Source organism: Hevea brasiliensis, chromosome 17 (assembly GCF_030052815.1).
Source record: "Hevea brasiliensis isolate MT/VB/25A 57/8 chromosome 17, ASM3005281v1, whole genome shotgun sequence".
Lineage (NCBI taxonomy): Eukaryota > Viridiplantae > Streptophyta > Magnoliopsida > Malpighiales > Euphorbiaceae > Hevea > Hevea brasiliensis.
Window position 1 is genome coordinate 17,440,833 of NC_079509.1, and position 27,204 is coordinate 17,468,036.

Consider the following 27,204-nt stretch of genomic DNA (forward strand, 5'->3'; position numbering starts at 1 on the left):
AGATTATAGGTTACCCCACCGTTTTCAGACGTTCTGGACGCGTTCCAGTTGTTAGATTTGATATAGGTAAACTAAAACTCTACATTACTCAATTTTTGCCTTGTACTGAGTTAGAATAAAATTTATAAAATATTCGTGGATGATAAGAAAATTACGATTCCTATTGCAATAGCCTTATAATATTGTTAAGGACTGCGGGGCAGCTTTATAGAATTTTTAAAGTTAGTTTAGATAGTTTTTGAAAAATATTAGTTTTGAAGTCCTATGATTGAGTTGTCTGATGTTGTGATTATTGCCTAGTTTGGAGAAGCTATATAATGATGATGAGATATGGGTTGAGTTTAGAAGTGTTATTTGAATCGTTTTGCAGATTGGGTAGATCCCAGATATAGAGAAAATTCTGCTAGATTTTCGACATGAATTAGGCTGTCTATTGTCTCTTTAGAGTCTTATTCTGAATTAGTGCTAATAAATCTATAATATAATTATCTAGGTGATTGAGGACAACTATTTTCTCCTACCCAATAGCTGCGATAACCTTTGGTGTACTGTGAGTAAAATATCAATTTTAATTGTAATTTCGATATTATTATATATTCAAGTATGCCCATGGATCACTTATAAATATGTATCTATATAGTTAAACACTAGGCACGTTTTATATTGCATTCATAATTGTTGAAGTACCATGGATGTTTGTGGTAATTTGGAGTAATGTGTGTGCATTGGCGTGCGTGTGGTATGGTATTGGATATGGATAGGATGGGTAGACACGGCTTGAGAGACACTCTCTAGGACCCCGTATTTAGTTTATTAAGTGAAAGTCTGGCTTGAGAGATACTCGTTGGCGGAGGTTGGATTAAGATGACTGTATAGGGGATCAACTCTCATATATGTATTGCTTGACAGTGTTGGGTGTGTGAGTGCTCCAAATTGCCTTTTTGTTGTTATGATATAAATTGTATGAAAATTATGATGATGTTGCATTTTATTCCACACGGTGTATTAGCTTTAGATAGCTATAGAAATTGTACTTAAAATTAGTATTTTACTCTCTGAGTCGAATGTTCACTCCTATTCATCTATTTTTCCAGGCTACAGGAGGATTATTTGTTGTGGCTAACCTGTTCTTCTTCTTCGCAGGTCCATTGATAGTATTTAATGTATTTTGTATAATCGAGTTAAATTTTAGACTCTGCATGTGTTAGAAGTACTTATTTTTATTTTGGGCCTATATTATAAAAGTTATGTTAGATCTGTAAAATTATTAACTGTATGTATGACTGGATGGGATGAGGGAGCTGAGCTCCCATTGGACTTTTGATATTATGAGCATGTAGAGGATGAGCTGAGCTCCCCAATTTATTATATATTGTGTTTACAGGTCGAGCGAATTAAAAACTCCCTGTTGAATCGTCCATTTTATGGCCGGACTCTGTTCGATTGAATTCTTAAAATTGGGCCCAAATGGGCCTTAAGATTGGGTTGAGGAATAGTTAGGCTTGCTACGGGCCTCGAGGGCTTTAGGTTGGCCCAGGTCCTAGTGCCAGTCCGGCCCATAGGTTGGGTCGTAACAAATGTGGTATAAGAGCTTGGTTCCAGATTCATGGGAAAGAATATACTTGGGAGTGTAAAAGGAGTCTTGTTAGGATGTTAGATGCGGAGTATAGGATTCTGTTTTGTTTTTTTCTGTAATTCTTTGTTTCTAGATTTTGGGTTATACCTCGAAAAATATAAAAGTGCCTCAGTTTGTATCTTGATTTTCGTGGAGTACATAGAAATGTAAAATAGAGTTAGCAGACATGTTGAGGTTTGTCATGAGGATACTTACTCCAAGAAATGTTATGTTTCTGTCAGTATGGGTTTAAGTGTCGTGCCTATATGGTGTAAGACATGAGCACATAAAGGTGATTTTTGACAATATAGTTGCTTCATACGAGAGTAAGGATACCACTGCTAGTAGTAATTAGTGGATAACTCCGTCAAAGTAAGTGTATAGTATTAGTGAGTTCAAGAGAGATAAGATATTCGGGAAATCTAGTATGTGGGACGTACCGTAGTAACTATACAATGTTCTCGATGTCTGCTCTGTAAGCTGCAAATTACAGTACCGACATGAGATTATTGTGCATAGCTGTGCGCATCCCCGTGGTGCTCCATAATGAGGGTGTTTGCGGATTGCCTCTATTTTGGTACAATTATGCCAGAACAGAGTTCTATATCTGTAGAGTAGTTGGGAACTCCTAGTTAAGGGATCTAGAGCTAGAATATCGAAATGTCACAGTTGGGTGGTAACTAGAGTCAGTAACTCGGTTACCCTATCATGAGCTCGAGTTACATCAAGAGTTGCCATCAGACTAGAGGTTGCAGATTATTTGCAAAGTAAAGGTGACATCTATAGAGTGAAATAATCTGGTCTTCGGTATGGAATTTTGGATGGTTTTTGCAATACAACAGACATTTTGCTTAGAGCTTAATAAGAGTAGTATACCTTGTGTGTATCAGTAACGTGTAAAGTACAACCCTACTACCTAAGGAAGATCGAAACTATGAATTGATGATTTACAGAGCTATGATATGATAAGAGAGTCATTAATTTGACATGGTTTTGGCAAGGTGGTAAATGTAGTACCTTTGTTGCAGTAAGTTAGGGTATAGTCCTATCTTTTCAGAAGGGATCGAAGGTTATTACTGATAATGATGACTTATGGAGTAGTGTCCCAGATGGGATTGTAGCGTGAGATAGAGAGTTGTTAGCTCAGATGTTCTAGAGAGGGTACAAGTTCCATGTAGGAATTATAAGATGTAAGATCAAGATGTATGTAAGCCTTTAAATTGAATGACGGGTTTAGATACCTAGTATTTTAAGTTTCAGCTAATTAAATGGATATGAAAAATTAGAGTTGCTACAGATCCCCTCCCTAAGGTAGTAGGGGGTAGTATATAGTCCAAAAGGGTAAGAATAGAGATCACACAGGAGAAGTATGACTGCTATTCCCTAAGTTCATCCTTAGCTTCTTAATGCTTAAGACTAAAGTATACTCCAAATAAAGTAAAAGAAAAAGGACAAAAGTTAGCATCGATATATCATAGAATATGTGTGTGTATATATATATATATATATATATATATATATATATATATATATATGGAGTGCGATTCAAATGCAGTAGGAGAGATAGCCTGAATGCCAGTAGAAGTCTAGCTAGGGTAGCTAGAGGATCAATTCTGAGTAACATTGAGGTATAGATGACGTGGTAGGGATAGTGGAAAGGTATAAGCTTCTGATATGACAATCAGGTTCAAAAAAAAAAAATAGAGCTAAAGGATGGAAGAGTGAAAGTTCGAATTTGGGTAAGATAAAAAGAGTTGGCTAAAGAATAAAATGGAAAAACAGATTAGGATAAGATTAGGAAGAATAGAGCCAAAATACCAAGGAGGTGAATGTGGTTCTAGGAAGGGTGAACGAGATAAAAAAAAAAAAAAAAAGGATAGAGAGCGTAGAAAAGGATAGCATTAGGAAGAACATTGTTAAATTATGCAACCCAGAAGTACAGGACTTAGAGCAGGTTATAATTGATGTAGTGTTAGGAGCCTGAGCCTAGAGCTTAGAGTTACAGGATCTGAATTAGACCTTATCTGTTTTTTACCCCCAAGGTAGGATAATGGGGCAATAACATAAGAACCCTTTTGGTTGTTGACAGTATAATGGAAATTAGGTGAGGTGTGCGACCAAAGTAGGTAATAACTGTTGAGCGTGCTGTAGTAACTTGAATTGTATTGTCAGATAAAGAAGAGTAGAAGTAAGTTGGATAAAAGTCAACATAAGGGATATAAATATGCAAGATGAGGGATAATGTCACAGAGGCTTGATATTAAAATTTAGAGTGGTGAGACCTAGAGTCAAAAATTAGAGTTAGACATATATTTTCAGTGTGATCGATAGAATAATTATGTAAAAAAAAGAGTAATAATAAATAAATAAATAAATAAATAATAGTATGATAATATGTAGCAGAACGCTAATAACGGTCAGAATAGGACAAGATAGGTATAGTTGTAGTTATAAGATATTGAGAAGTACATGGATTAGAGGAGTGATTGTTGGTAGGATTAGAGTAGATCTGAAAGAATCTGTGAGTGCTTTTATCTTCTAGAATATAACTAAGTATAAGGAGCATTGGACAAATAATTATAAGTATGGAAGATAAATGAAGAGTAAAAAGGAAATAGTAAATTCTAAGATAATATGTCAGGCAGGACAACAGTATAACAAATGGTAGATGCAACTGATATCTTATAATAACGCACAATAATTACAAAAATAATAAAACTAAAAAGGGAGACTAAGGGGTATGAGCTAAATCTTGTTTATCAAACAATGGTATACCATAAATAGTGGGAGAACATTTCTACTTCTTTTTAAATTGGCTCGTGTTTCGATTCTAGGAGATTATGTTAAGAAGAGAGGTCGTGTCAAAGTGATCCAATTAATTGAAAATTTGATGGGCGTTAATACATATCCAATCTTTTGAGGCAAAAATGACGATAATGGTGTACCTAATGTTAAGTATGAAAGAATGATCAGAGAGTTCACAGGAGTTAAATCGAGCTAGTTACTAGGACTTACAACCCTTTTGAACTATAAGCTGGAGAAAGTGCTATTTGCTAATGAGTTACAGCAAATGAAATTGTTGCTAATGGGAAAAGTTGAGGCTGAAGTTTGGAAAGCTATGGGCAGTATATGTGATCATATTAAGGAGAATGAACACATGAAGTATCTTGTTCAGAATTAAGGCATGACACATATTTTCCACAGCCGTGTTAGTTCAGATGGAATTTATAATTTCTGAGGCTCCTATCCATCCAGGATGAGCAATTTCCTACTAAGGCTGGTAGGGAATGATAATATTTTGATAGGTAAGTTGGGAAAGGGGATACAAAAAGAATTTTCTATGGTTAATTACAAGTGTTACGTGATGTGAAGAATGTGCTGGTAGGAGTCAATCGTAAAGTTAGAATTCTTGAAGTGATGGAACTAGTAATCAAGATAAGACTAAGAAATAAAAAAAAAAAAAGTTAAAGTTGATGATGGGATGGACATCCTTGAAGGAAAAGGTGTAAGGGTGAGATAGGACTAAGATTAAGGAATAAGTACAACATGTTGAAAAGATATCAACGATAGCAGAAATAGGAAAAAAAAAGTGGATAAGATCCAAAGGACATGAAGAAAGCTCGGTAGAGCTAGTTATAATGGTGAGGATAAGAAGGAATAGGTATGCTAGGAACACACTAAGAGATGTTTGAAACAAGTTATTATGAGATGATAGATTAAAGGAGTAGTAGAGCCTCGATCTAAGTGCCAATGTGTCAGAAGTAGGCCACATACTAAGAAGCTTTAGGAAGAAGTCTAGATATTTTCATTCTAGAGAAGGAGTGGAAAACGATAAAGTTGCATTAACTGGGTTGTCAGGGAATACAAATACATTTGTCCTATAAGAGAAAAGACCCAGTTCACTTTCCAATATTGATAAGTGGTGTAGGGTACGCTTGATACTTGGATGGAGCTCTACATAACTAGTTACATAAGATGGACAGGAGCTGGTCTAAGGATGTTAGTAATGACAAAAAAGAGATTGAAAATTTGAAGTATCATGGGAGTGAGAAGATTTATAGGTATTGACCATTGAGGTCATAGGACAAGTAAAGGTTTCGAACGAGATGTATATGATAGGTGCTACAGGAAAACATTTCATAGGATACTATAGAGTAAGGAATATAAGTCATGTTTTTGGGAAACAGAGATTATTGAAACAAGAAATGAGGACTGAAGTCACCAAAAGACACGTTAGGGCGTAATAAAAGTGAGGTAAGCGCCAAAGTTGATTAAAGTTATCAGATATCAAGTCGAGAGTAGTGGAGTTATAATGAGTACTAGAGATGACAAAAAAAAAAGAGGGGTAAACGAGTAGTCAGATGTGATGGTTTAGACTTAGAAGGAGGATAGTAGCTGGCATACTACGACAGGGGCAGATAGACATAAAAATTTTAACCATCCATGCAGATCCAAGGCGGAAAGATGTAAAATTTGCAATGGGTGACCGTGTTCTTGAAGGTTTCTCCTATGAAAAGGGTTATGAGATTTGGAAAGAAAAGGCAAATTGGCACTCCGTTATATAGGACCTTTTAAGATCATGGACAGAGTAGGAGCAGTTGCCTATCAGTTAGAGTTGCCACCAAACCTTTCTCATGTCCACCCAGTATTCCACATTTTCATACTTAGAAAGTATGTTCCTGATCCTTCTCATATGCTGCGACCAGACACAGTGGAGTTAAATGAGAATTTGATCTTTAAGGAGTAACTAGTAGTCATAGTAGACTATCAGATGAGACAACTTTGGTCAAGGCAAATCCCTATGGTTAGTCCTCTGGAGGAGTTAATCTATGGAGGAATGCATTTGGAAGTTAGAGCAGGATATGCACAGCAAGTACTCATAAGTTTGATATGCAACTATGTGTTATTGTTTTGCCTTGTGTAAAATTCGAGAACGAATTTTCTATAAGGGGGGAAGAATGTAACATCCCTAATTTTCAAATAATTATATATATATATATATATATATATATATATATATATATATATATATATATATATTATTCTAACCCTGGTATTGTAGACTTCGCGTATGTACTTTCATTTCGTAGAAATTCGATTGTCGCCCGGATCTGCAATTTCGGGCCGAGCAGATAAGCTGCTGGAACCATTTCAGAATCGGGTCAAGATTATAGGCTACCCCATCGTTTTCAGATATTCTGGACGCGTTCCAGTTGTCAAATTTGGCATAGGTAAACTCGAACTCTACATTACTCAATTTTTGTCTTGTACTGGGTTAGAATAAAATTTATAAAATATTCGTGGATGATAAGAAAATTACGATTCCTATTGCAATAGCCTTATAATATTGTTAAGGACCGCGGGGCAGGTTTATAGAATTTTTAAAGTTAGTTTGGATAGTTTTTAAAAAATATTAGTTTTGAAGTCCTATAATTGAGTTATCTGATATTGTGATTATTGCCTGGTTTGGAGGGCCCATGAGGGGCCATATTATGATGATGAGATATGGGTTGAGTTTAAAAGTGTTATTTGAACCGTTTTGTAGGTTGGGTAGGTCTCAGGTATAGGAGAAACTCTGTTAGATTTTCAGCATGAATTAGGCTGTCTATTGTCTCTTTAGAGTCTTATTTTGAATTAGTGCTAATAAATCCATAATATAATTATCTAGGTGATTGAGGACATCTATTTTCTCCTACCCAACAGCCGCGATAGCCTTTGGTGTACTGTGAGTAAAATATTAATTTTAATTGTAATTTCGATATTATTATATATTCAAGCATGCCCATGCATCACTTATAAATATGTATCTATGTAGTTAAACACTAGGCACGTTTTATATTGCATTCATAATTAATGAAGTGCCATGGATGTTTGTGGTAATTTGGAGCAGTGTGTGTGCGTTGACGTGCGTGTGGTATGATATTGGATATGGACAGGACGGATAGACACAGCTTGAGAGACAGTCGCTGGGACCCGGTCCTTCAGGGTAGACAAGGCTTGAGAGATACTCGTTGGAATCCCACATTTGGTTTATTAAGCGAAAGTCCAGCTTGAGAGACACTCGCTGGCAGAGGTTGGATTAAGATGGCTGTATAGAGGATCAACTTCCATATATGTATTGCTTGACAGTGTTGGGTGTGTGAGTGCTTCAAATTGCTTTTTTGCTGTTATGATGTAAATTGTATGAAAATTATGATGATATTGCATTTCATTCCATAGGGTACATTAGTTTTAGATAGCTATAGAAATTTTACTTAAAATTGATATTTTACTCTTTGAGTCGAACGCTAACTCCTATTCATCTATTTTTCCAGGCTACAGGAGGATTATTTATTGTGGCTAACCTGTTCTTCTTCTTCGCATGTCCATTGATAGTATTTAATGTATTTTGTACAATCGAGTTAAATTTTAGACTCCGCATGTGTTAGAAGTACTTATTTTTATTTTGGACCTATATTATAAAAGTTATGTTGGACCTGTAAAATTATTATTTGTATGTATGACTGGATGGGATGAGGGAGCTGAGCTCCCATTGGACTTTTGATATTATGAGCATGTAGAGGATAAGCTGAGCTCCCCAATTTATTATATATTGTGTTTATAGATCGGACGAGTTAAAAACTCTCCGTTGAACGGTCCATTTTATAGCCAGACTTTGTCCAGTTGAATTTTTAAAATTGGACCCAAATAGGCCTTAGGATTTGATTAAGGAATAGTTAGACTTACTACAGGCCTTAGGGACTTTAGGCTGACCTAGATCCTAATGCCGGTCCGGCCCATAAGTTGGGTCATGATAATTTTATTATTGAATGGTTTTTAAATAATAATATTAAAAATTATTTTTCTTGGAGTTTTACCCAACTCGAACTCTTGAGCCAAGTTTACGAGCTTGATACATGAGCTGAACTAAATACGAGTTGTGTTAGAGCCGAGTTCATTTGAATGCTCAAAAGTTGGTATAAATTTAACGAGCCATTGAAGTCTTAGAACTCTAGCTCTGACTCATCTCATTTACACCCCTATCAAAGACGAGACAATTCCCTCCCACAGAAAGGAAATCTAAATTTGTTCTCAAAGTATTATCCAAAGCTTATTAACCAGAATATGTACAAATCACCGAAAAATCACAACTATACATGAGACGTCATCCTCACTTCCTGCAGCTAATGCCTCTGCGATCAACTTCTCTGATGCTTCTTGGGCGTCTTGGATGTCTTCAATGCAATCATAAGCTTCTTGGTTTGACATCACCTGCATAAATGCATGTATCACTAGCTGTGTAACTTGTGGATAACCATATATCCATTTGAAGAAGGCCCCTTAATTCGTAATTCATTTCCAATCTCTACTTTCCACAAGCCATCACTTGCTAAAACAAGGAATTCATCATCCTCATCAATCATCTTACTTGTCAAATCAGGTTCAGAAGTGATATGTTCCTTCAGCTTCCCATCTCCAAATGCCCTTGTCGTTGCTAACTGCCCATCAACTCGAGGAACATTTCCTGATTTGATCAGGAAAGGATTAGACCACCATATATTTATGCAATAACCTGAATGTTTGAACTAAACACGAACACTATATAAACCTCTACCTGGGATTTTGGATACAAAACCACCCTTGCTCTCAACAAGTTCTTTCGCCTTCTCGGGTTCATGATCGACTGATAGTGGCTTTGCTACACCGTTTCTACACAAGACTGCCCAGGAATCGCCAACATTGGCCACAATTAGCCTTCTTTGGTCGATCAGAATTGCAGTGACTGCCGTTGAGCCTCCTCGAGAACCAACTATATTATCCAGAATCTCGTCGTCAGTAACCTTGTATGCTTTCTTGATTGCCCTTTTTGGGTTCTTCCAGAACTCGGACTGAGCATGAGCTAAAAGAAACAAACCATGAGTCCAAAACTCCCGCGGTCGAATGCCTGCGTAAAGATTTTCAGAAAGGATGGTGAATGCCAGAATTCTTTCCATACCTCGCTCAATATGTTATCAAATAGATGGGATTGCAAGTATTTTGCAACATGACGACCAGAACACTATATAACTTCTGCAACTAATGCCTCTGCGATCAACTTCTCTGATGCTTCTTGGGCGTCTTGGATGTCTTCAATGCAATCATAAGCTTCTTGGTTTGACATCACCTGCATAAATGCATGTATCACTAGCTGTGTAACTTGTGGATAACCATATATCCATTTGAAGAAGGCCCCTTGATTCGTAATTCATTTCCAATCTCTACTTTCCACAAGCCATCACTTGCTAAAACAAGGAATTCATCATCCTCATCAATCATCTTGCTTGTCAAATCAGGTTCAGAAGTGATATGTTCCTTCAGCTTCCCATCTCCAAATGCCCTTGTCGTTGCTAACTGCCCATCAACTCGAGGAACATTTCCTGATTTGATCAGGAAAGGATTAGACCACCATATATTTATGCAATAACTTGAATGTTTGAACTAAACACGAACACTATATAAACCTCTACCTGGCATTTTGGATACAAAACCACCCTTGCTCTCAACAAGTTCTCTCGCCTTCTCGGGTTCATGATCTACTGATAGTGGCTTTGCTACACCGTTTCTACACAAGACTGCCTGGGAATCGCCAACATTGGCCACAATTAGCCTTCTTTGGTCGATCAGAATTGCAGTGACTGCCATTGAGCCTCCTGGAGAACCAACTATATTATCCAGAATCTCGTTGTCAGTCACCTTGTATGCTTTCTTGATTGCCCTTTTTGGGTTCTTCCAGAATTCGGAATGAGCATGAGATCAAAGAAACAAACCATGAGTCTAAAACTCCCGCGGTCGAATGCCTGCGTAAAGATTTTCAGAAAGGATGGTGAATGCCAGAATTCTTTCCATACCTCGCTCAATATGTTATCAAATAGATGGGATTGCAAGTATTTTGCAACATGACGACCAGAGTGGCTATCAAAAATTGCATATAAACCTAAGTGATGGCCATTGATTTTTCTATTTTCTGCCACCACATAATCTTCCATCCCATGTTCCATTTTTCCTCTCACCTTATGGTATCCGTGGCTTATATTTCTACTTGAAGCAGCCGCCTGTTCATCATTTTCATCTTCAGTTGAATAAGAGTCATCTCTAGTTTCTTCCTAGAATAATTATGCACCAGAATTAACTTCCATTTAATGAAAAATCAATTCTGGTAAATAATTTGCAATTAGTGAGAAGGTAAAGATTCATATATACCTTCCTGGTGAAGAGATCGTCGTCCACATGATGTACTGGAACTAATTTCTTCTTCTTCTTATTCTAAGAACACAAGAGTAAAAGAAAGCCAATTTCAAATTTCCTAGTGGCCATGAATTGCATTCCATGCACTCAAAAAACGAAACCAGACAAGATCTTAATAGCATAATACCTTTGTTACAATGGAATTCATATCACTTCTCAAGATCGATGCTCTTTTCTGCGGATGCAAATATACCCAACAAAATTATTTGATTATATTTAAATTGTTAAGTTCGTAAAGAAATTTAAAACTCATTCGAAAGATTAAACTTGAATAGAAGGTTTGAATTTGAAATAAATGTAAGTAAATCAATCAATATAATAATAGCATTAAAAAAGGGGGCAAATTAAATGTGGCTACTGTTGGTTTCATACCTTCATGGTGTTTATGTTGGCATTCACTGGAATAGATGAGAAGAGTTGAAGCCCTTGACACTGTTATATAGCAATAGCTATAGGATTAGGATACAGGTGTCTGCTCCGCTGCTCTCGTGAGAGACAGTGTTCATTTGCCTACCATCGGCGCCTCCATCAGACTGTCGCCGCCACCGTCACAACCACCGTAATCCCGGGATATGACTAGTGGCACCCGGAGCTTATTGAACCATCTTTTCCTTCGTCAAGACTTTTTTTTTTTTTTTTTTTTTTCACTCAAATTGTATTTCCTTTTTCTGGATTTTGCATTGATATTTTCAAAAATTGACCGATTAGTCTTGGCCGTTAAATGAATAGTTATTAAACTCGGTTTAATCTGATGTATTAACTCGATGGATCAGTGATCTTATATAAAATTGACTCGATTTTTTTATTAAATCAGATAAAGGGTTAAATTCGGAAAAATTAAAATGATGCAGCAGTTGAGCTGATGACTCATTTATATAATGACTCTACAAATTTAAAATTTTTTAATTTAAAAATTTTTAAAAATATAAGTTATGTTGATGTTTAAATTTATATTTAAATTTATATTTATAATAAATAAATAAGATATTACTTAAATATAATTCTTTTATTTATAGAAATAAAATATTTGTTAAAATGATATATTCATTTTTAGTTTTAATATATAATTATATTTTATAAATATTAATAACATTTTTATTTTAAATATTAATTATATATATTCAAAATAAAAATAATTAAAATTTAAATATTTTTGATATTTTCTTATAAATTTTAATAATATTATTAAGATATTTGTAAATATATAAATATATGTAAATATAATATAATAAATGTTGAAGTATTAATTTTAAAAAATAAAATTTAGTTGATAAAAATTATTTAATTATGTTAATAAATGTAATATTTAATTAACATATTTCAATTAATATTTTAATATCCATTAATTAAATCGTTGCCCCATTAACCTAATCTCTCAATTGGATCAATCTTCCACCAACTAAATTCTATTAACTCATAGTTAATAGTGTGGTGCATAATTTTGCTCCAATTCAAGTGGGCTAGATACAGAACCAAATACAGGTAAATCGATTCATTCATTTTTCTAATAATTGGAATTCGAAGTTAAAAATACAAGATCTCTAGACTCTAGCCATCTATCTACATCATGATGACCATAACAATGCAAGGAGCTGATCAAGAAAACAGAAAAAAGAGGAACCATGGAAAAATTCCTCTTCTCATCAATTTCTCCCTTACATTTGACTTCAAACAAATTGTGAATGAGGTACCATAGCATCAACTCATTAATGGCTTAGCCTTGCGTATGTGGCCCATGCTATTAACCAGATCTTTTCGGATGCAAACAGGGAAGACATTGATGTCCTTAAGCCATTTCAACCGCCAAAGTACATATGGGAAACTCAACTGATCCCTTGAAGTGAAGCGAACCACTTCGTTAAACCAGAGGCACATAAACAGATTAGTCAATGGTGTATGCTCCCTCACAATGACTGAAGCTTCATTTAAAGCTGCAATGATTAATATTTTGTTGATAACCAGATCGATAATAACCCACCACAATTTTCTATGCTTCTATGATACTAGTGAATTCTGCCAAAGTAAATGTGGTTCCAAGCTTTTACACTGTAGATCTCATCTCATTTCTTAATGGGATTTTCCTTTCAGAAAGCTGAGACTTTCTCAAAGTCTAATCTCTCCTATTAGCACAAATTTTCAGTCAATAAACAGCTGTGCCTAAATATGTACAAGGAACACGCTACCAACATTAGACCATAAAGATGGCCACAATGTGCTTTTGTTTTAATGCCATAGTTGCACATGATAATATCGAAAGAAAAAACAATTTACCCTTCTTTCCATTAAATCTCTTGTCTTCAGGCAAGCCATCTTGTCGATATCTAGTCAACTGCACCTCAACATCTTCTGGTGTGGCTTTGTGTTTATTTACAACAGCTGTAGCCTCCTCGTACACATTGCTGCGTGCTCCATGTTGTGAAATTGCTAATACAGAATTTGAACGCCAAAGAAGGGCTTCCAGAACACCAACAGGGTCTCTCCTAACTTGGGATTTTGAGTCTACCCAAATAGAGTACTTGGCATGAGGAAAGAGACGATGTCCCAACATCTGATAGCAGCAGAAGTTATATAAATCCTCAAAAAAACATTCAAATAGTGACATGGATGCAAATTTACAAGCATGCACAGACACAGTAGAAAGAAAAGCAGATTAGGTGATGCCATCTTACAGAAAAGAATAACCAAGGAACATGCATGACTTTGATGAAAATGAGAATCAGTGATGACCATCCTCACATCTAATCATGATAATTTAGTACTGTAATAACTACACCATGTTGAAAAATATAGGCAAACTCAAGCAGCAATCAGTACAAGATAATGACCCTGATAAAGGCAACAATTCAGTTTTTCCCTACACTTGTTTTCTGCACTAGATTACTATATTCTTATATATCAAGTCCATTTGATAAAAGAACGAGGAAACTCTTCCTAGTTAGTGCAATAAACATACAGGAATATCAAAGGATTTATAAGTTTAGGATATTGATGCAGACCTGGTATCTAACAGAGTTGAAAAGTGAATAAGTATCCATACAGCCGACTCCAATTAATTTGGAAATAAGGCTCAATTTTTGTTGTTGTATGATCAATCATTTTCTGGCTGAGGATCCAAAGATCTGGATTGGCTAAAATTCCACCATATTTCTACATATGCTATCGCAAGAAATGGCAAATCATAATTGATAAAAGGCTCACACCATTTACAAATGTGAAAAGGGAACCTTTCAGAAATTCTGACAGTAGACCAGAAAAAAAAAAAATTCCATGAATACAATCAAGTTTGAAATATTTCCCAGTTACTAAATAGTACAGGAAATAGGATGATTTGATGCACAATTTACATAATTACAAGAATATGAGAAGCTACTACCATTATAGTGATTCCTTCCATTATTCCCCAACTGTAAGTGGATTAAACACTATATTAACTTCATCCGTTTATACATTCACAGGATACACAAGCTCTACATGGAATAAGTCAAACCTGTTTGAGACGTGAAATAGACGGATGATGACAACCAAAAGTAACTCAGGAAATCAAATTTGACATAAAGTTGGAAGCAAAAAAAGAGCAGCTGTATGTCAAACACACACACAACAAATACATATAAATGTACAAATTCTTTCAACATCATATAAAAAATAATTATAATGTATAACTTTGATACCTTTGGGATTTTACCATTTAAACTTTGGTCCATGAAAGGAAGATCCCTTGCAACCACAATCCGCCATTTCCCAATAAAATGGTCCTCACCAATTGTTCGCCCCTTCAATTCCTGTGCTGCTAGAGTAATTTCATCCCAAAATGCAAGAAAGCAGACCTACACCAGTGTGGTCAAAACACACATAGAGCATGTTGATGCCTAAGCAACAAAGTAAGATTTCAACATCCCTAAAGCTAACCTTTTGAAGTGATGTGTCTAACACTCCAATAGGTTGATAAAGGTCATCTCCACCCCCAAATGCACAAGTAGACACCACAACTTCGCAGGTTTGCATGTAAAGTTTGTCCTCATCAGAAATCTTAAACCCACCATTTTCACTATAAAAACCACAATGTATTTCAGCCGTTTCGTTCACCTGAAAGACACAATTTCCACACAATATGAGCAAGAACCAACATATTAGAAACCAAGGGCTTATAAATCTTCACACTCCATAGTTGCATCCTCATATTAATTTTAAAAATCTTCTTGTCATCCTACATCCGCCCAATGATAAGAAGATGCAGCTTATAACCTTAAAACTTTTATCTCTTTGGCCAACGGTTTGGTGTCCAGTAAATAAATTAAATCGTGTACCCTCTGTGCGCCGTTGAGAGAGGATACCATTCCCTCCTCTATGTTGTGCATCTTTCTCTGATATGTATAATACATTTTTAACAGGACTAGATTCATCATGCATAGGAATTTCCAGACGTTGAAGTTCTTCAGGAGGTAGTAGCTTCAAGCAACCTGATACCATCCACAAATGCATATCACATATTGATGGATTTTCAGTTCCACAGTTTCACATCCACTAGATTTATACACACACACACACACACACACACACACACACACATGATTAAATATTGAATACCCCACACAGCTGCTCAAAATTACAAAAAACCAAATTTCACAACCAGTACACAATTGAGTTTCAGGTGATATGCAACTTTAAAGTGCTTACAGGAAACATATTTCCACTAAGCATGCTCAATAAAATGATAAAAGAGCTATCTTCCATTTCTCTCATTCAGACACTCCAATACTCACCACTCAAAGCCTCAAGAAACTTAACCAAACATCACTAAACACCAAAAAAAAAAAAACACGCGCACACACACACACATATATATATATACATATATATATCATATGCTTATTGTTTTTGAGAATCAAATGACTGGTCTCTTAAACAGAGATTACGTAAAGATCTAATGCAAATGTGTATAGCAATGATGTAAAAACACACATCACCAGGCTAATTCTTTTGAGCTTTTCGTCAATCACTCACGTGGTGGATCAAGCCGATCCAAATTCTTGTTTGATTCACCAATTGTCTGGTTAACTTTCAAATCCGATGTGTAGCTTCCATCCCGTTCCAATCCCAAATCCAAGCTCGGTTTTTTACCAATGCTCGATGCTTCGAACACGAGTAACCCAGCAGCGGGCAGGAAAATCAAAACCATCCAATATTTCAAGAGAAACCTTGGAACACGCTGAGACAGCTTGTTCTTAACTCGGAGCCCCCGCTGTTTCTTGCTCTTTCTACGGACTCGCGCCCGCATCCGACTAAGTTCATCAGACTCCTCATCTGAGACGGTGATAGCAATACTGTTGTTGCTGAATGTAGAAGAAGACATTGAGAAATAATTTATCAGAAAATGGAATTGAATAAATATGTATGAAATGAGAAATTGCGATTCAGGGAAATTAGGGGTTGGAGGAAGCAGTGATGAGCAATCAGACGCTGCCTTTGATGTGGTGTTCATGTTCCGCTCCTTCCCATGGTTAGTCTGCGGGGTAAGAACGATGGTGGAGCATGAGTAAAACGACATCGTTCCATCAAATAAAATTTTCGGCTAATATCTAAAAAATAATAATAATAATAAAATTTTCGGCTTGAACGGCCTATCGTTGAAATGATCTGCTTGCAGATGTCATCTTTATTTGAAATGGCCACTTGGATGCATTTCTTTTTACATATACATGATAAGATGACTAAGCATGTTTGGTTTTCTGATTTTGATTATGCTGTTATAGGTATCTGAATATAATTGATGTATATAATCTTATTTCAGCTATAAGTAAGTGGTCATAAACGGAGTAATTTTATCGTTATAATTAAAAATCATCTTATTATTATATTAAATGATGAATAAGATTAATAAATATCTTCTAATTGTAACAAATAATGGATTGGGAAAACTAAAGACTATATATATATATTGACTGGTTCTTTGTGTCATTCTCCTCCTCCATTAACAAATTACGGCCGGCGTACATGCGACTACGTAACTCCCCTCCCCTGGTCACCATGACCCTTTCAAATTGGACGGCTTAATTTTATACTTGTGCTCTACAGCTATGGCTTGTTGCCTGTCACCTCTCTTTTGCCCGTGTGTATTTATACTGAAGGCGTGTCCTACATTTCCTCCACAATTCAGAAAACTCCTTCTCAACTTGTTTGAAAGCTATACTATATACATTGATTTGGGATTTTGACGAAATGGCTTCTCGCATTATTCTTTTCTTATCATTTCTGGTCTTTTCCTTATCTTCTGTACTTGCCTCTGATCCAAGCTCACTTCAAGATTTCTGTGTGGCAGATAATAACACTGGTACGTTTGCACCCTCTGCATGAATCTCCTAAAGCTAGCTGTGGCTAGTTGGTGGTTATCGCTTGTATCTCTTTTTCATTGTTAATTATTAGCCAGTTTACCACAAATACAATACTGATATCATTTCTGATACATTTAATTTGTATTTCATGGCAGCTCTTGTGAATGGTTTTGCTTGCAAAGATCCCAAGATGGTTCAAGCTGATGATTTCTCCTTCAGTGGACTTCACTTGCCGGGCAATACATCAAATCCAGTGGGTTCTAAGGTCACCCTAATTAATGTAGCCAAAATAGCAGGACTCAACACTCTTGGTATCTCTCTTGCCCGCATCGACTATGCACCTTGGGGTATAAACCCTCCACACTTTCACCCTCGTGCCTCTGAAATCTTCACAGTCATACAAGGCAGTCTCGCAGTTGGATTTGTTACATCTAACCCTGAAAATCGTTTCATTACAAAAATTCTGCACCAAGGCGATGTGTTTGTATTCCCAGTTGGTCTCATCCACTTCCAAAGAAATTTGGGAAATGGTCATGCAGTTGCCATATCAAGTCTAAGCAGCCAAAATCCAGGTGTTATGACGATTGCAAATGCTGTGTTTGGGTCTACCCCAGAGATTCCTAGTGATATTCTTGCGAAGGCTTTCCAAGTAGACAAGAGTGTCATCAATTATCTGCAAACTAAATTCTAGATGACATTCAATGAAATAATTTAACCTAATTGGAACAATAAATTGCCACTCAACCCATTAGTCTGTTGTTCCATCTGTCTCTTTTCATGGCTGTGTTAATGGATTGGTATATTCATTGTCATTCTTATTTTGATAATACAAATTTTTCTCTGTTCAATATATAATTTATCAGCAAGAATTATTTTTCTTTTATTTTTATTTTAATTTATCATTATAAAATATAAATTTATTTATTGAAAATAAAAATTAAAATTAGAAATATAAATTTGAAACATAATCTTAATAATATATATATATATATTTTTTTTTTCTCAAAATTATAATACTTAAATATATAAAAATAAATTAATTTTTTAATAAAATAATAATATATTATTACTGAGGTGGATATGGGGAATTTGGGGTTGGGAGACTTTCTCTTCGTCTCTACCCCAAGCAATATCGAAGGTGAAGCAACTTTTAAAAAATATATATATATCAGATGTGAAATGGATCAATTCAGGATAGGCAATAATTATAATCCTTACTTAATACTTATTATCAAATTACCAATCATTTTGTATGGTTAAAATAGATAATATGGATTTTAGTCATAACAATTGATATTAGAGTTGTAGAGATGATCCCAGTTATTTAGTCAAAGGTGATGTTATTGTAACATGAAGAAAGTCACACGTGCAATATTAATGATTTAATCTCAAGGCTTTATGGAGAGTTGAAATTGAGGAGAAACTATAGATCCAAAATCAAACAAGTTGATAAAGTGAAAATTAATTTAAAGGAAAAAGTAAATACAGCCAAGATGAGTTGAGGATTGAAGGTTAAAGATAAAGAAGATTTGATTAATAAAGACATTAAAAAATTTAAGATATGTATGGTTAATAAATTTTGAGTTATTATGGAGATTTGGTAGAGTATAACTCAAAATCACTTTGAATTTGGAATGATTTTTCCTAATTTGACTTGCAGAAATATCGTTCAATTGTTTAAAGAATTATAATAAGAACATTGTAGCAGAGATTATTCGGTTTTAGCTTATTTATAAAAAAAGATCATAGGGCTCAAGAGAAATATGGCTAATTATTAGGTACACTAGCAGCACTAAAAAATAGTGCTCCCTCTCTCACAGAAAGTGGGTCTTTTTTATTATATAGGAAGTGAGTCCTTCTTATTATATAGAAAGTGAGTCCCACGTGATTGTGAGAGAAGGTATATGTGCATTGGGTACACCTAATAATTCCTTGAGAAATATACCCTTAGGGATTATTGCCAATGTAACGAAGACACACTTCGTGTTGTATTGACTGTACAGTGAAGAAACAATATGTGGTGTGTTGTGATGTTATATATATATATATATTCTCTGAAAGCGATGAGAGTTGACAAAATAAGCACAATTATACCCAATATTCAACATGAAATAACTAATTCATTGATGCGTACCCTGGTGAATACACAATAGGCACCATAAGAAAACAACGACGTGCATACTCAAATTAATCAATCACAATTCGAGATCAATTGATTCTTTGAATTTGTCATCTAGAAGACTGTTTAGAACTTAGCTTGGATTTGAGAAATAACATTGTTATCAACTTGGAAAGCCTTGGCAAGAATATCACCGGAAATGTCAGGCTTCGACCCAAACACCGCATTGGCAATGGTGATGACACCAGGGTTTTGGCTGCTGAGTCCAGCAATGGCAACAGCTTTCCCATAGCCAACGTTTCTCTGGAAGTGAATGAGACCCACAGGGAACACAAACACATCACCCTTATTAACTACTTTTGTAATGAGACGATTTTCTGGGTTAGAAGTCACAAACCCCACTTCAAGGCTACCCTCCAGAACAGTCAAGATTTCAGTAGCCCTTGGGTGAGTGTGTGGAGGATTGATACCCCATGGTGCAAAGTCTATGCGAGCCATGGAGATGCCTAGAGTGTTTAGCCCTGGTAATTGAGCTACTGTGACTGGGGTCACCTTTGAACCCACGGGGTTCGATGTGTCGCCTGTTAGGTGAAGCCCACTAAAGAAGAAATCACTGGCTTGAACCTGCTTTGGGTCCTTGCATGCCAAGCCATTCACTACAACTGCCATTGAAGCAAGAAACAAAAGTCACCACACTATATATTAGAGTGATTTGTACTCATATATATTAGTAGTACTATACCTGCGTTGCTGGGGTCAGCCACACAGAAATCTTGAAGAGGACTATGATCAGCCATGGCAAGAGAGCAGGCGAATGCAAGAAGCCCTAATAGAAGAATTTTATTAGAAGCCATTATTTCAAATTATCTAAATGCAGTCTTCTTTCATAAGAAGGGAAAAGATTCTAATATTTATGTTCAGAGATTGATGGGGAATCATTCGTGTGCATTTTATTCTTTTATAGTGAGAGAAATAGGAGGCAGCCGTCCATGGAGTTCAAAGATTCATCATCTTATATATCCTTGTCACAATATCGATGACCAGAAGTGCATTGCCGACTCTTCTGTTGGGTTCTTTAAAAAAATAAAAGCTTCCAAGGTATTTAAATATGATTGACTTGGTATACCTTCATCATTTTCTTTAATTTCTTTTTTCTTCTGCCGTTTAGAAGAATCCTTTGTCAGTACTTATGGAGGGTTTGAAAGTAGGAAACCTATACTCAGTCCACTATGAGTCTCCAATTGAACTAAAAAACCGTATCAAACTAATAGAAATCGTATTAAATCGAAGTTATTTGATATTTTGATTCGATTCTAATTTTTTAATAAGAATAAAATCAAGAAGTTATTTGATATTTTGATTCGGTTCTAATTTTTTAATAAGAATAAAATCAAGATTATACTAAAACCAAACTAAAACCGTACAAAATCAAAACTGAACTGAAAATCGAATTTATATATATATAGTTTTTTAGATGTATTATATATTTTTAATATAATTATATATATTTATATATGTATATTTAATTATTAATTAAATACAACCTAATATTATATTTTATTTTTTATATTTTCTTAATAATTTTAATTATAAATATAGTAAATCACCTTATAATTTTTAATTATAAATGTAATATATATATATATATATATATATATATATATATATGAATTGATATATTATATATTAATAACTCAATTTATAACTTAAATATTAATTGAAATATGATTTTTTTAAGAAATAATTATATAAAATTATTTTAAGAATCGAGAAAATGATCGAAATTATACCAAATTGAACTGAAATTGAAGAATTAAAAACCATACTGAACTGGAATCAAAACAATGAATAACTAAACTAGAATTATATTGAAATTTTGGTTTAGTTCCAATTTATAGATAGATCCTAAATTGAAATAGAACTGGGCACCCTTAGACTCAAGATATAAAGGATCGCATTATATATTATATGTTTTGAAATCATGGTGGTTGGTCTCATCATATATAATGTATTTTGAATTTATGACAAATTAAATTTAAATAAGAAAAATCTTTAGTTATTCAATTGGAGGTAGACCACATCTAAAATTGAAATTAAATTAGAAATGGGCCGGTTGAACTCAAACTCAAAATGAATTCTACAAGTTTAGCTAAATGAATTAGTAATTCAGTTAATGAATTATTAAAATATAAAATTAATTATATATAACATTTAATAATATAAAATAAATAAATTTAATTTACTAATTTTCAATTATTTAAAATTAAACTTTTAGTATTAATTAGATATTATTTTGTGTTTTTAAATTTTATATATAAAAGTATTCAAATTTTAAATATTATTATTAAATATCTCCTAATATTAATAATTAATGCATAAAAATATTTCTATTAAATAATAATTATTTTGATTTTTATAAAATATTAAAAATATATTAAAATAAATAAATATATTATTTTATAAAATTTATCATATAAATAAAAAGGTTTTAATATGTTATTTACTTTTGGGCTCAATTATTTCATAAATTAGTTCATTGTATAAGGATTGGGTTTGATTTATGGCCTATAAATTATGATCCAGTTCACTTTGCATGGACCGAATCAATGGTTCAACACTTCAACTGGTTAGGTCACATGGATTACTAGTTTAATTGGTTGGATCATTCACTTTCTTAATCAATTCAATTGAAAATCTAGTTTGATTTAGAACCCGATTCACCAAGTCAATCTGACGGGCCAAACCGAGTTTAATGACATTGCTCTCCACAGTTCATGTTCTGTCTTTTCTTAAATCAATTTAAAAAAATAAAAATAAAAATCGTTGATCAATTCGACTCGAATCAATTGTCAAAATTAAAAAAAAAATTAAGAAAATTTAATCAAACTATTTAAGAAATTTTTATTATAATTATAAAATAATTTAAATTTTTGAGTAAATTGTTCGAAGAAAGTTTTTAATTAATTATAATAACACAATTAAGAAAATCTAATTACATTATTGAAGGGAAAAAGTTTTTCATCAAATTAATTGTATAATATTTAGAAAAATTTTCTTTAATCATAAAATAATTAAAAAATAACTAAATTAATTAAGAAAATTTTTTTGTTAATTGTATTTGTAATGAAATTAAATGAAGTCTGACCAAAGAAAAAACTTTCAATTAATAATAATAATATAATTAATAAAAATTAAGGAAATTTTGTTCATTAATTGTGGGTAAATATTGCTTTAATTTTGGTTTTGGTCATTTTTCCATATGATAATGTGCATAATCTGCCCATGTTTTGTCGATTGGGTATGAATGCTCAATCTATGACTCTCTGTTTTATTATGAAGATGACTTCCTACTTTACTTACAACCGGTGATCAATTCTAGTTGTGCTGAAATATTGAATGGCAGTGACGATGAACTATTGATATTTATCCTTTTAAATTAGGGTTAAATATTTGTCATGGATTTAATTTTATGAATTTAGGTTATAAATTAGTTTTGGGGTTTTGTTTTTTTGGGCCATAGGCCTTTTATGATCAAGCTTTTCGTAAACTTTTGTATCTGGGCCTAAAGCCCCTTTTATCTTTCAGAAAAAAAAATTGGGTATGAATGCTGATAGAACATAGAAGATGTAGAACTAAGAATAGGAGGAAGAGGAGCTGGGATCCGCCTGCCGTCAACCTGCAACCGGGACAATCGCGTTACACAATTGCATTCAACTATTCCCCTCTTTTCCTCTGCATGCATGCTTGGATCTACTGTGCTTAGAAAGAACAGTTAGTGCCTGTGTTTGATTTTTTTTCTTAATTAAAATTTTAAACACACACACTATCCTGGGTTTGCTCCTCTGCATCTGGGTAAATTTTATTTTAAGGAAGAACATATCTGGGGTTGTGCATTTTTCCTTTTTAATTAAGAATTTTAAAAACAACCTTAATCGTTGAATTTGAGAAACTGAGCCACGAGTTCAGAATCACTAGCATTACCTCGTAATAATGTTGATGATTAAAAAAACAAAAAACCCGCATGGTCACCACAATCACAAAGCTATGCCCATTCCACTTAAAAAATCGTTTTCAACATCAATAGTTTCAATTCACATATTCATCTATTAGATACAAAAACATCCATCCATAATTTTAAATTTAAAACAAAAGTACCCATTTCTGATACAAGGACCCACAATAATACATATCAACATGTCAATCTGGTTTTACACTTCAACAACAGAAATAGAATCACTCATTTCCAGAGCCAACACAATAAAAACTTCAGACAAACTGAAAAAGATTTTAAACCCACTTCAACCAGCAATCTCCTCTTCTTCTTCTTCTTCATACTCATCATCAGCTGTTGCATCTTGATACTGCTGGTACTCGGCCACCAGATCATTCATGTTACTCTCTGCCTCAGTAAATTCCATTTCATCCATACCCTCACCAGTATACCAGTGCAAGAAAGCCTTGCGCCTGAACATTGCTGTGAATTGCTCGCTGACACGCCTGAACATTTCTTGGATTGAAGTTGAATTCCCAATAAAAGTCGATGCCATCTTGAGACCCTTAGGTGGGATATCACAGACACTGGATTTAACATTGTTGGGTATCCACTCAACAAAGTATGAAGAGTTCTTGTTCTGGACATTTATCATTTGCTCATCAACCTCTTTAGTGCTCATTTTACCACGGAACATGGCTGAAGCAGTTAGATAGCGACCATGACGTGGGTCAGCAGCACACATCATGTTCTTGGCATCCCACATCTGCTGGGTTAGTTCAGGGACAGTCAAAGCCCGATACTGTTGTGATCCTCTAGAAGTCAAAGGTGCAAACCCAACCATGAAGAAATGCAGGCGAGGAAATGGAATAAGATTAACTGCAAGCTTTCGAAGATCAGAGTTAAGCTGTCCAGGGAACCGGAGGCAGCAAGTAACACCACTCATTGTAGCAGATATGAGGTGGTTAAGATCACCAACTGGGAACATGACAAAACAAAGAAACATATAAGACGATGGTCAGATAATGTCCTTCAAAAAAAATTCCACATCATATGTATATATATGTATATATGGGCACTTGTGATGTGTGAACATGTATGTTGTCATATTGATATAAATATAAATATCCACGTACGTGTTGTAAGAATGTAATCTAAATCAAGACACGAGAGAGAGAGAGAGAGAGAGAGAGAGGGGTTATATATTCACCAAAAAGATGGATATATATGTAGTGAACAGTACCATTCAGAATACATGTCATTGTCATATTTATTGTAGGGGCCGAAGCAAATTGTTCATTTGTCTAGATGTGTCAATTTGTGTCTGTGTGCATTTGCAACCATACTAGCGCATGTGAATGCCACCAATAACCAATGAGTGTAAAAAAGCAACACAAGATAACCACTGTTAGCCACCAATGAGAAAGACTAATGACCAACCAAAGTTAGATCACACATCTCATCAATCTATATCAAACAGGCTGGCAGAAAATTTTATTATTTTTATCAATTTTCATTCTTAACCTTAATGGACGGAAAACCCCACTCTTTTTTTATTTCTTAAATTCAAAGATAAACAATATCTAGAACTAACTGGACAAATATTCCAAATATTAAATAAGCATTTTGAGTCAACTTACAAGTTGGAGTAGCAAGCTTCAGAGTGCGGAAGCAGATGTCATACAAAGCCTCATTGTCCAAAACCATACATTCATCGGCATTTTCCACAAGCTGATGAACAGATAGAGTGGCATTGTATGGTTCAACAACTGTGTCAGATACCTTAGGAGAAGGAAAGACCGAAAATGTCAACATCATCCGATCAGGATACTCCTCCCTAATCTTGGAAATAAGAAGAGTTCCCATGCCAGAACCAGTGCCTCCACCCAATGAATGACAAACTTGAAATCCTGGTAAAAAATATAATAACGATAATTGAAACAGATAGGAATATTAAAATCATAGCACTAATAGTCAGAAAGAATTTAAGAAATAGAAACTGTGAAAATATTCTGCTACATGATTGCTTAAGGTGAAAAACTCCTTTGGAAGCACCAAGTAAAAACATTAATCCAATTAAATGATAAAAAATAATGAACTGAGAGATGTGCAATAAAATAGCAAGGGAAAAACCAGGATCAACAAAAGCAAAGAAACTCCAACTTTAAAAGTGAACATTAGATTATAGTTTCGGCCTCATCAGATTATTCTAGATACTTATAAAAGTCTCAGAATATATTTTACTTCATATTGTCACCAATTTTTGAAAATTACAAAACTCAAGTTTCAAGTCAAAAAAGTTTATTGGAAAACCTGGCATAAGCGCTCAATATGTATGTTCCCTTATAGAATTCAATTTTAAAAGGTTATCCACAAATGTCTGGATCTCACGTGAAGAAAGCTTGTGGAAGATACAAAGAAAATGAATTGCAGGCTACAATGAATCAAACTTTAACAACAATTTGTAGTATTATCAAAATGAATATAAACCCAAATTCTTTAAATAGAAAGACAAACAAGAATCAGAACCAAAATGATTCAGCAAGAAAGGCCTTGAATCCATAAGCCTACACCATAGACTAACAAATAACATATGAAATTGGAATCCTTTTGAAACTCCCAAATAAGCCATTAGAAACTAAGAGAAAGATAACGAAGGTGCACAGCTAAAAATCAACCAATCCGAAGTGAAGGAATGATTTGTAAAGAACAATTAAAACAAGGACATTACCAAGCAATGGACCAAAATGTTATGAAAGATTCATAAACAGAGAAACGAATCCAACAACGTGAACTCAATTCATATAAATGCCGTCAAAACCCTGCAACTAAGAGTACCAAAACCAAAATAGAGTTCAAAAAAAATTCATCGATCTACGTATGCATTTAGCTGCACCGTATATAAGTAAATGAACAGATTCTACATTAATTTGTCACACACTGCAGGATTTGATAAAACAAACAGCAAATTTCTAACACCAGACAAAATCTATGTAGACACAAATTCCACAAGATATACATAAAAAAAGTAAAGGAAAAAGAATAAAGTTGGTCCTTAATAAAAGGAATTTAATCAAACCCTTGAACATTTTCAGAAAACAACGAAAACCCATGTAAGAAACAAACCTCATACCCCAGCCAATGCAAAGATAAAATTAATAACAAAACCAAATATACTTAACCCACACCAAAGCCATCAGGGTCAAACCAAACGAATTAAGCAAATAACACGAAAATACCAAAACTCAATCATTACCCTGTAAGCAATCACAATTCTCAGCCTCTTTCCTGACAACATCAAGCACAGAATCGATCAATTCAGCTCCTTCAGTGTAATGGCCTTTAGCCCAGTTATTCCCAGCGCCAGACTGGCCGAAAACGAAGTTATCAGGCCTAAAGATCTGCCCAAACGGTCCAGATCTAACGGAATCCATGGTACCAGGCTCCAGATCCATAAGAACAGCACGAGGCACGTATCTGCCACCACTGGCCTCGTTGTAATAGACATTGATACGCTCAAGCTGGAGTTCAGAGTCACCGCTATACTTTCCGGTGTTATCAATACCATGCTCGTCGCATATCACCTCCCAGAACTTAGCTCCAATCTGGTTGCCGCATTGGCCGCCCTGGATGTGAAGAATTTCTCTCATTTCCACCTGGGAAGTATGTTTTCTTGTGTTCTCGAATTGGGTTCTCCCTTAATTTCCTGGGAAAGCGAGGGAAAGTGAGGAGATGGAGGAATCGAGTAGAATAGAAGGGTGGGGGAAAGAAAGAGGGAATGGATGGTATATAAAAGGTGGAATTTTTTTTTGGGCGTCTACCTGTAAAATGAAATAATTTTGGGGCAGTGAGTTGTAAAAGAGGATTCTGGAAGAAAGGAAGT

The 27,204-nt window shown here is 34.5% G+C and overlaps 4 protein-coding genes and 2 pseudogenes across 4 annotated transcripts; 1 reads left to right on the forward strand and 5 right to left on the reverse strand.

Annotated features, from left to right (window-relative positions):
- Window positions 1-8,548: 8,548 nt before the first annotated feature.
- On the reverse strand, window positions 8,549-9,653 carry LOC110653172 (probable protein phosphatase 2C 28; annotated as a pseudogene).
- On the reverse strand, window positions 9,513-11,579 carry LOC110650540 (probable protein phosphatase 2C 58; annotated as a pseudogene).
- A 765-nt stretch (window positions 11,580-12,344) lies between these two features.
- On the reverse strand, window positions 12,345-16,587 carry LOC110650543 (probable hexosyltransferase MUCI70). The gene is made up of 6 exons (XM_021805549.2): window positions 15,884-16,587; window positions 15,125-15,339; window positions 14,789-14,965; window positions 14,551-14,706; window positions 13,151-13,427; window positions 12,345-12,810 (listed from the first exon to the last, which is right to left on the reverse strand). Exons 1-6 carry the CDS (start codon window positions 16,425-16,427, stop codon window positions 12,578-12,580), a joined length of 1,602 nt encoding a protein of 533 aa, XP_021661241.2. The 5' UTR covers window positions 16,428-16,587; the 3' UTR covers window positions 12,345-12,577.
- A 459-nt stretch (window positions 16,588-17,046) lies between these two features.
- LOC110650544 (putative germin-like protein 2-1) lies at window positions 17,047-18,050 on the forward strand. The gene is made up of 2 exons (XM_021805550.2): window positions 17,047-17,210; window positions 17,367-18,050. The coding sequence occupies exons 1-2, from the start codon at window positions 17,099-17,101 to the stop codon at window positions 17,900-17,902; spliced, it is 648 nt and encodes a 215-aa protein (XP_021661242.2). The 5' UTR covers window positions 17,047-17,098; the 3' UTR covers window positions 17,903-18,050.
- Window positions 18,051-19,424: 1,374 nt separating this feature from the next.
- Window positions 19,425-20,184, reverse strand: LOC110650546 (putative germin-like protein 2-1). Its single transcript, XM_021805551.2, has 2 exons — window positions 20,073-20,184; window positions 19,425-19,992 (listed from the first exon to the last, which is right to left on the reverse strand). Exons 1-2 carry the CDS (start codon window positions 20,182-20,184, stop codon window positions 19,457-19,459), a joined length of 648 nt encoding a protein of 215 aa, XP_021661243.1. The 3' UTR covers window positions 19,425-19,456.
- A 3,252-nt stretch (window positions 20,185-23,436) lies between these two features.
- On the reverse strand, window positions 23,437-27,204 carry LOC110650542 (tubulin beta chain). The gene is made up of 3 exons (XM_058140297.1): window positions 26,578-27,204; window positions 24,962-25,231; window positions 23,437-24,299 (listed from the first exon to the last, which is right to left on the reverse strand). Exons 1-3 carry the CDS (start codon window positions 26,969-26,971, stop codon window positions 23,629-23,631), a joined length of 1,335 nt encoding a protein of 444 aa, XP_057996280.1. The 5' UTR covers window positions 26,972-27,204; the 3' UTR covers window positions 23,437-23,628.

What these genes read in the sequence shown, in the direction of transcription:
- LOC110650543 (XM_021805549.2), bottom strand. Translation starts at nt 16,427, where the DNA reads ATGTCGTTTTACTCATGCTCCACCATCGTTCTTACCCCGCAGACTAAC. An exon ending in AAAGAGATAAAAGTTTTAAG is followed by an intron (nt 14,966 to 15,124) that starts GTTATAAGCTGC and finishes TGTGTCTTTCAG; the next exon opens with GTGAACGAAACGGCTGAAAT. An exon ending in GAGATTTAATGGAAAGAAGG is followed by an intron (nt 12,811 to 13,150) that starts GTAAATTGTTTT and finishes TAATCATTGCAG; the next exon opens with CTTTAAATGAAGCTTCAGTC.
- LOC110650542 (XM_058140297.1), bottom strand. Translation starts at nt 26,971, where the DNA reads ATGAGAGAAATTCTTCACATCCAGGGCGGCCAATGCGGCAACCAGATT. An exon ending in GAATTGTGATTGCTTACAGG is followed by an intron (nt 25,232 to 26,577) that starts GTAATGATTGAG and finishes ATTTTTTACCAG; the next exon opens with GATTTCAAGTTTGTCATTCA. An exon ending in GAAGCTTGCTACTCCAACTT is followed by an intron (nt 24,300 to 24,961) that starts GTAAGTTGACTC and finishes TCATGTTCCCAG; the next exon opens with TTGGTGATCTTAACCACCTC.
- LOC110650544 (XM_021805550.2), top strand. Translation starts at nt 17,099, where the DNA reads ATGGCTTCTCGCATTATTCTTTTCTTATCATTTCTGGTCTTTTCCTTA. An exon ending in TGTGGCAGATAATAACACTG is followed by an intron (nt 17,211 to 17,366) that starts GTACGTTTGCAC and finishes ATTTCATGGCAG; the next exon opens with CTCTTGTGAATGGTTTTGCT.
- LOC110650546 (XM_021805551.2), bottom strand. Translation starts at nt 20,184, where the DNA reads ATGGCTTCTAATAAAATTCTTCTATTAGGGCTTCTTGCATTCGCCTGC. An exon ending in GGCTGACCCCAGCAACGCAG is followed by an intron (nt 19,993 to 20,072) that starts GTATAGTACTAC and finishes CTTCAATGGCAG; the next exon opens with TTGTAGTGAATGGCTTGGCA.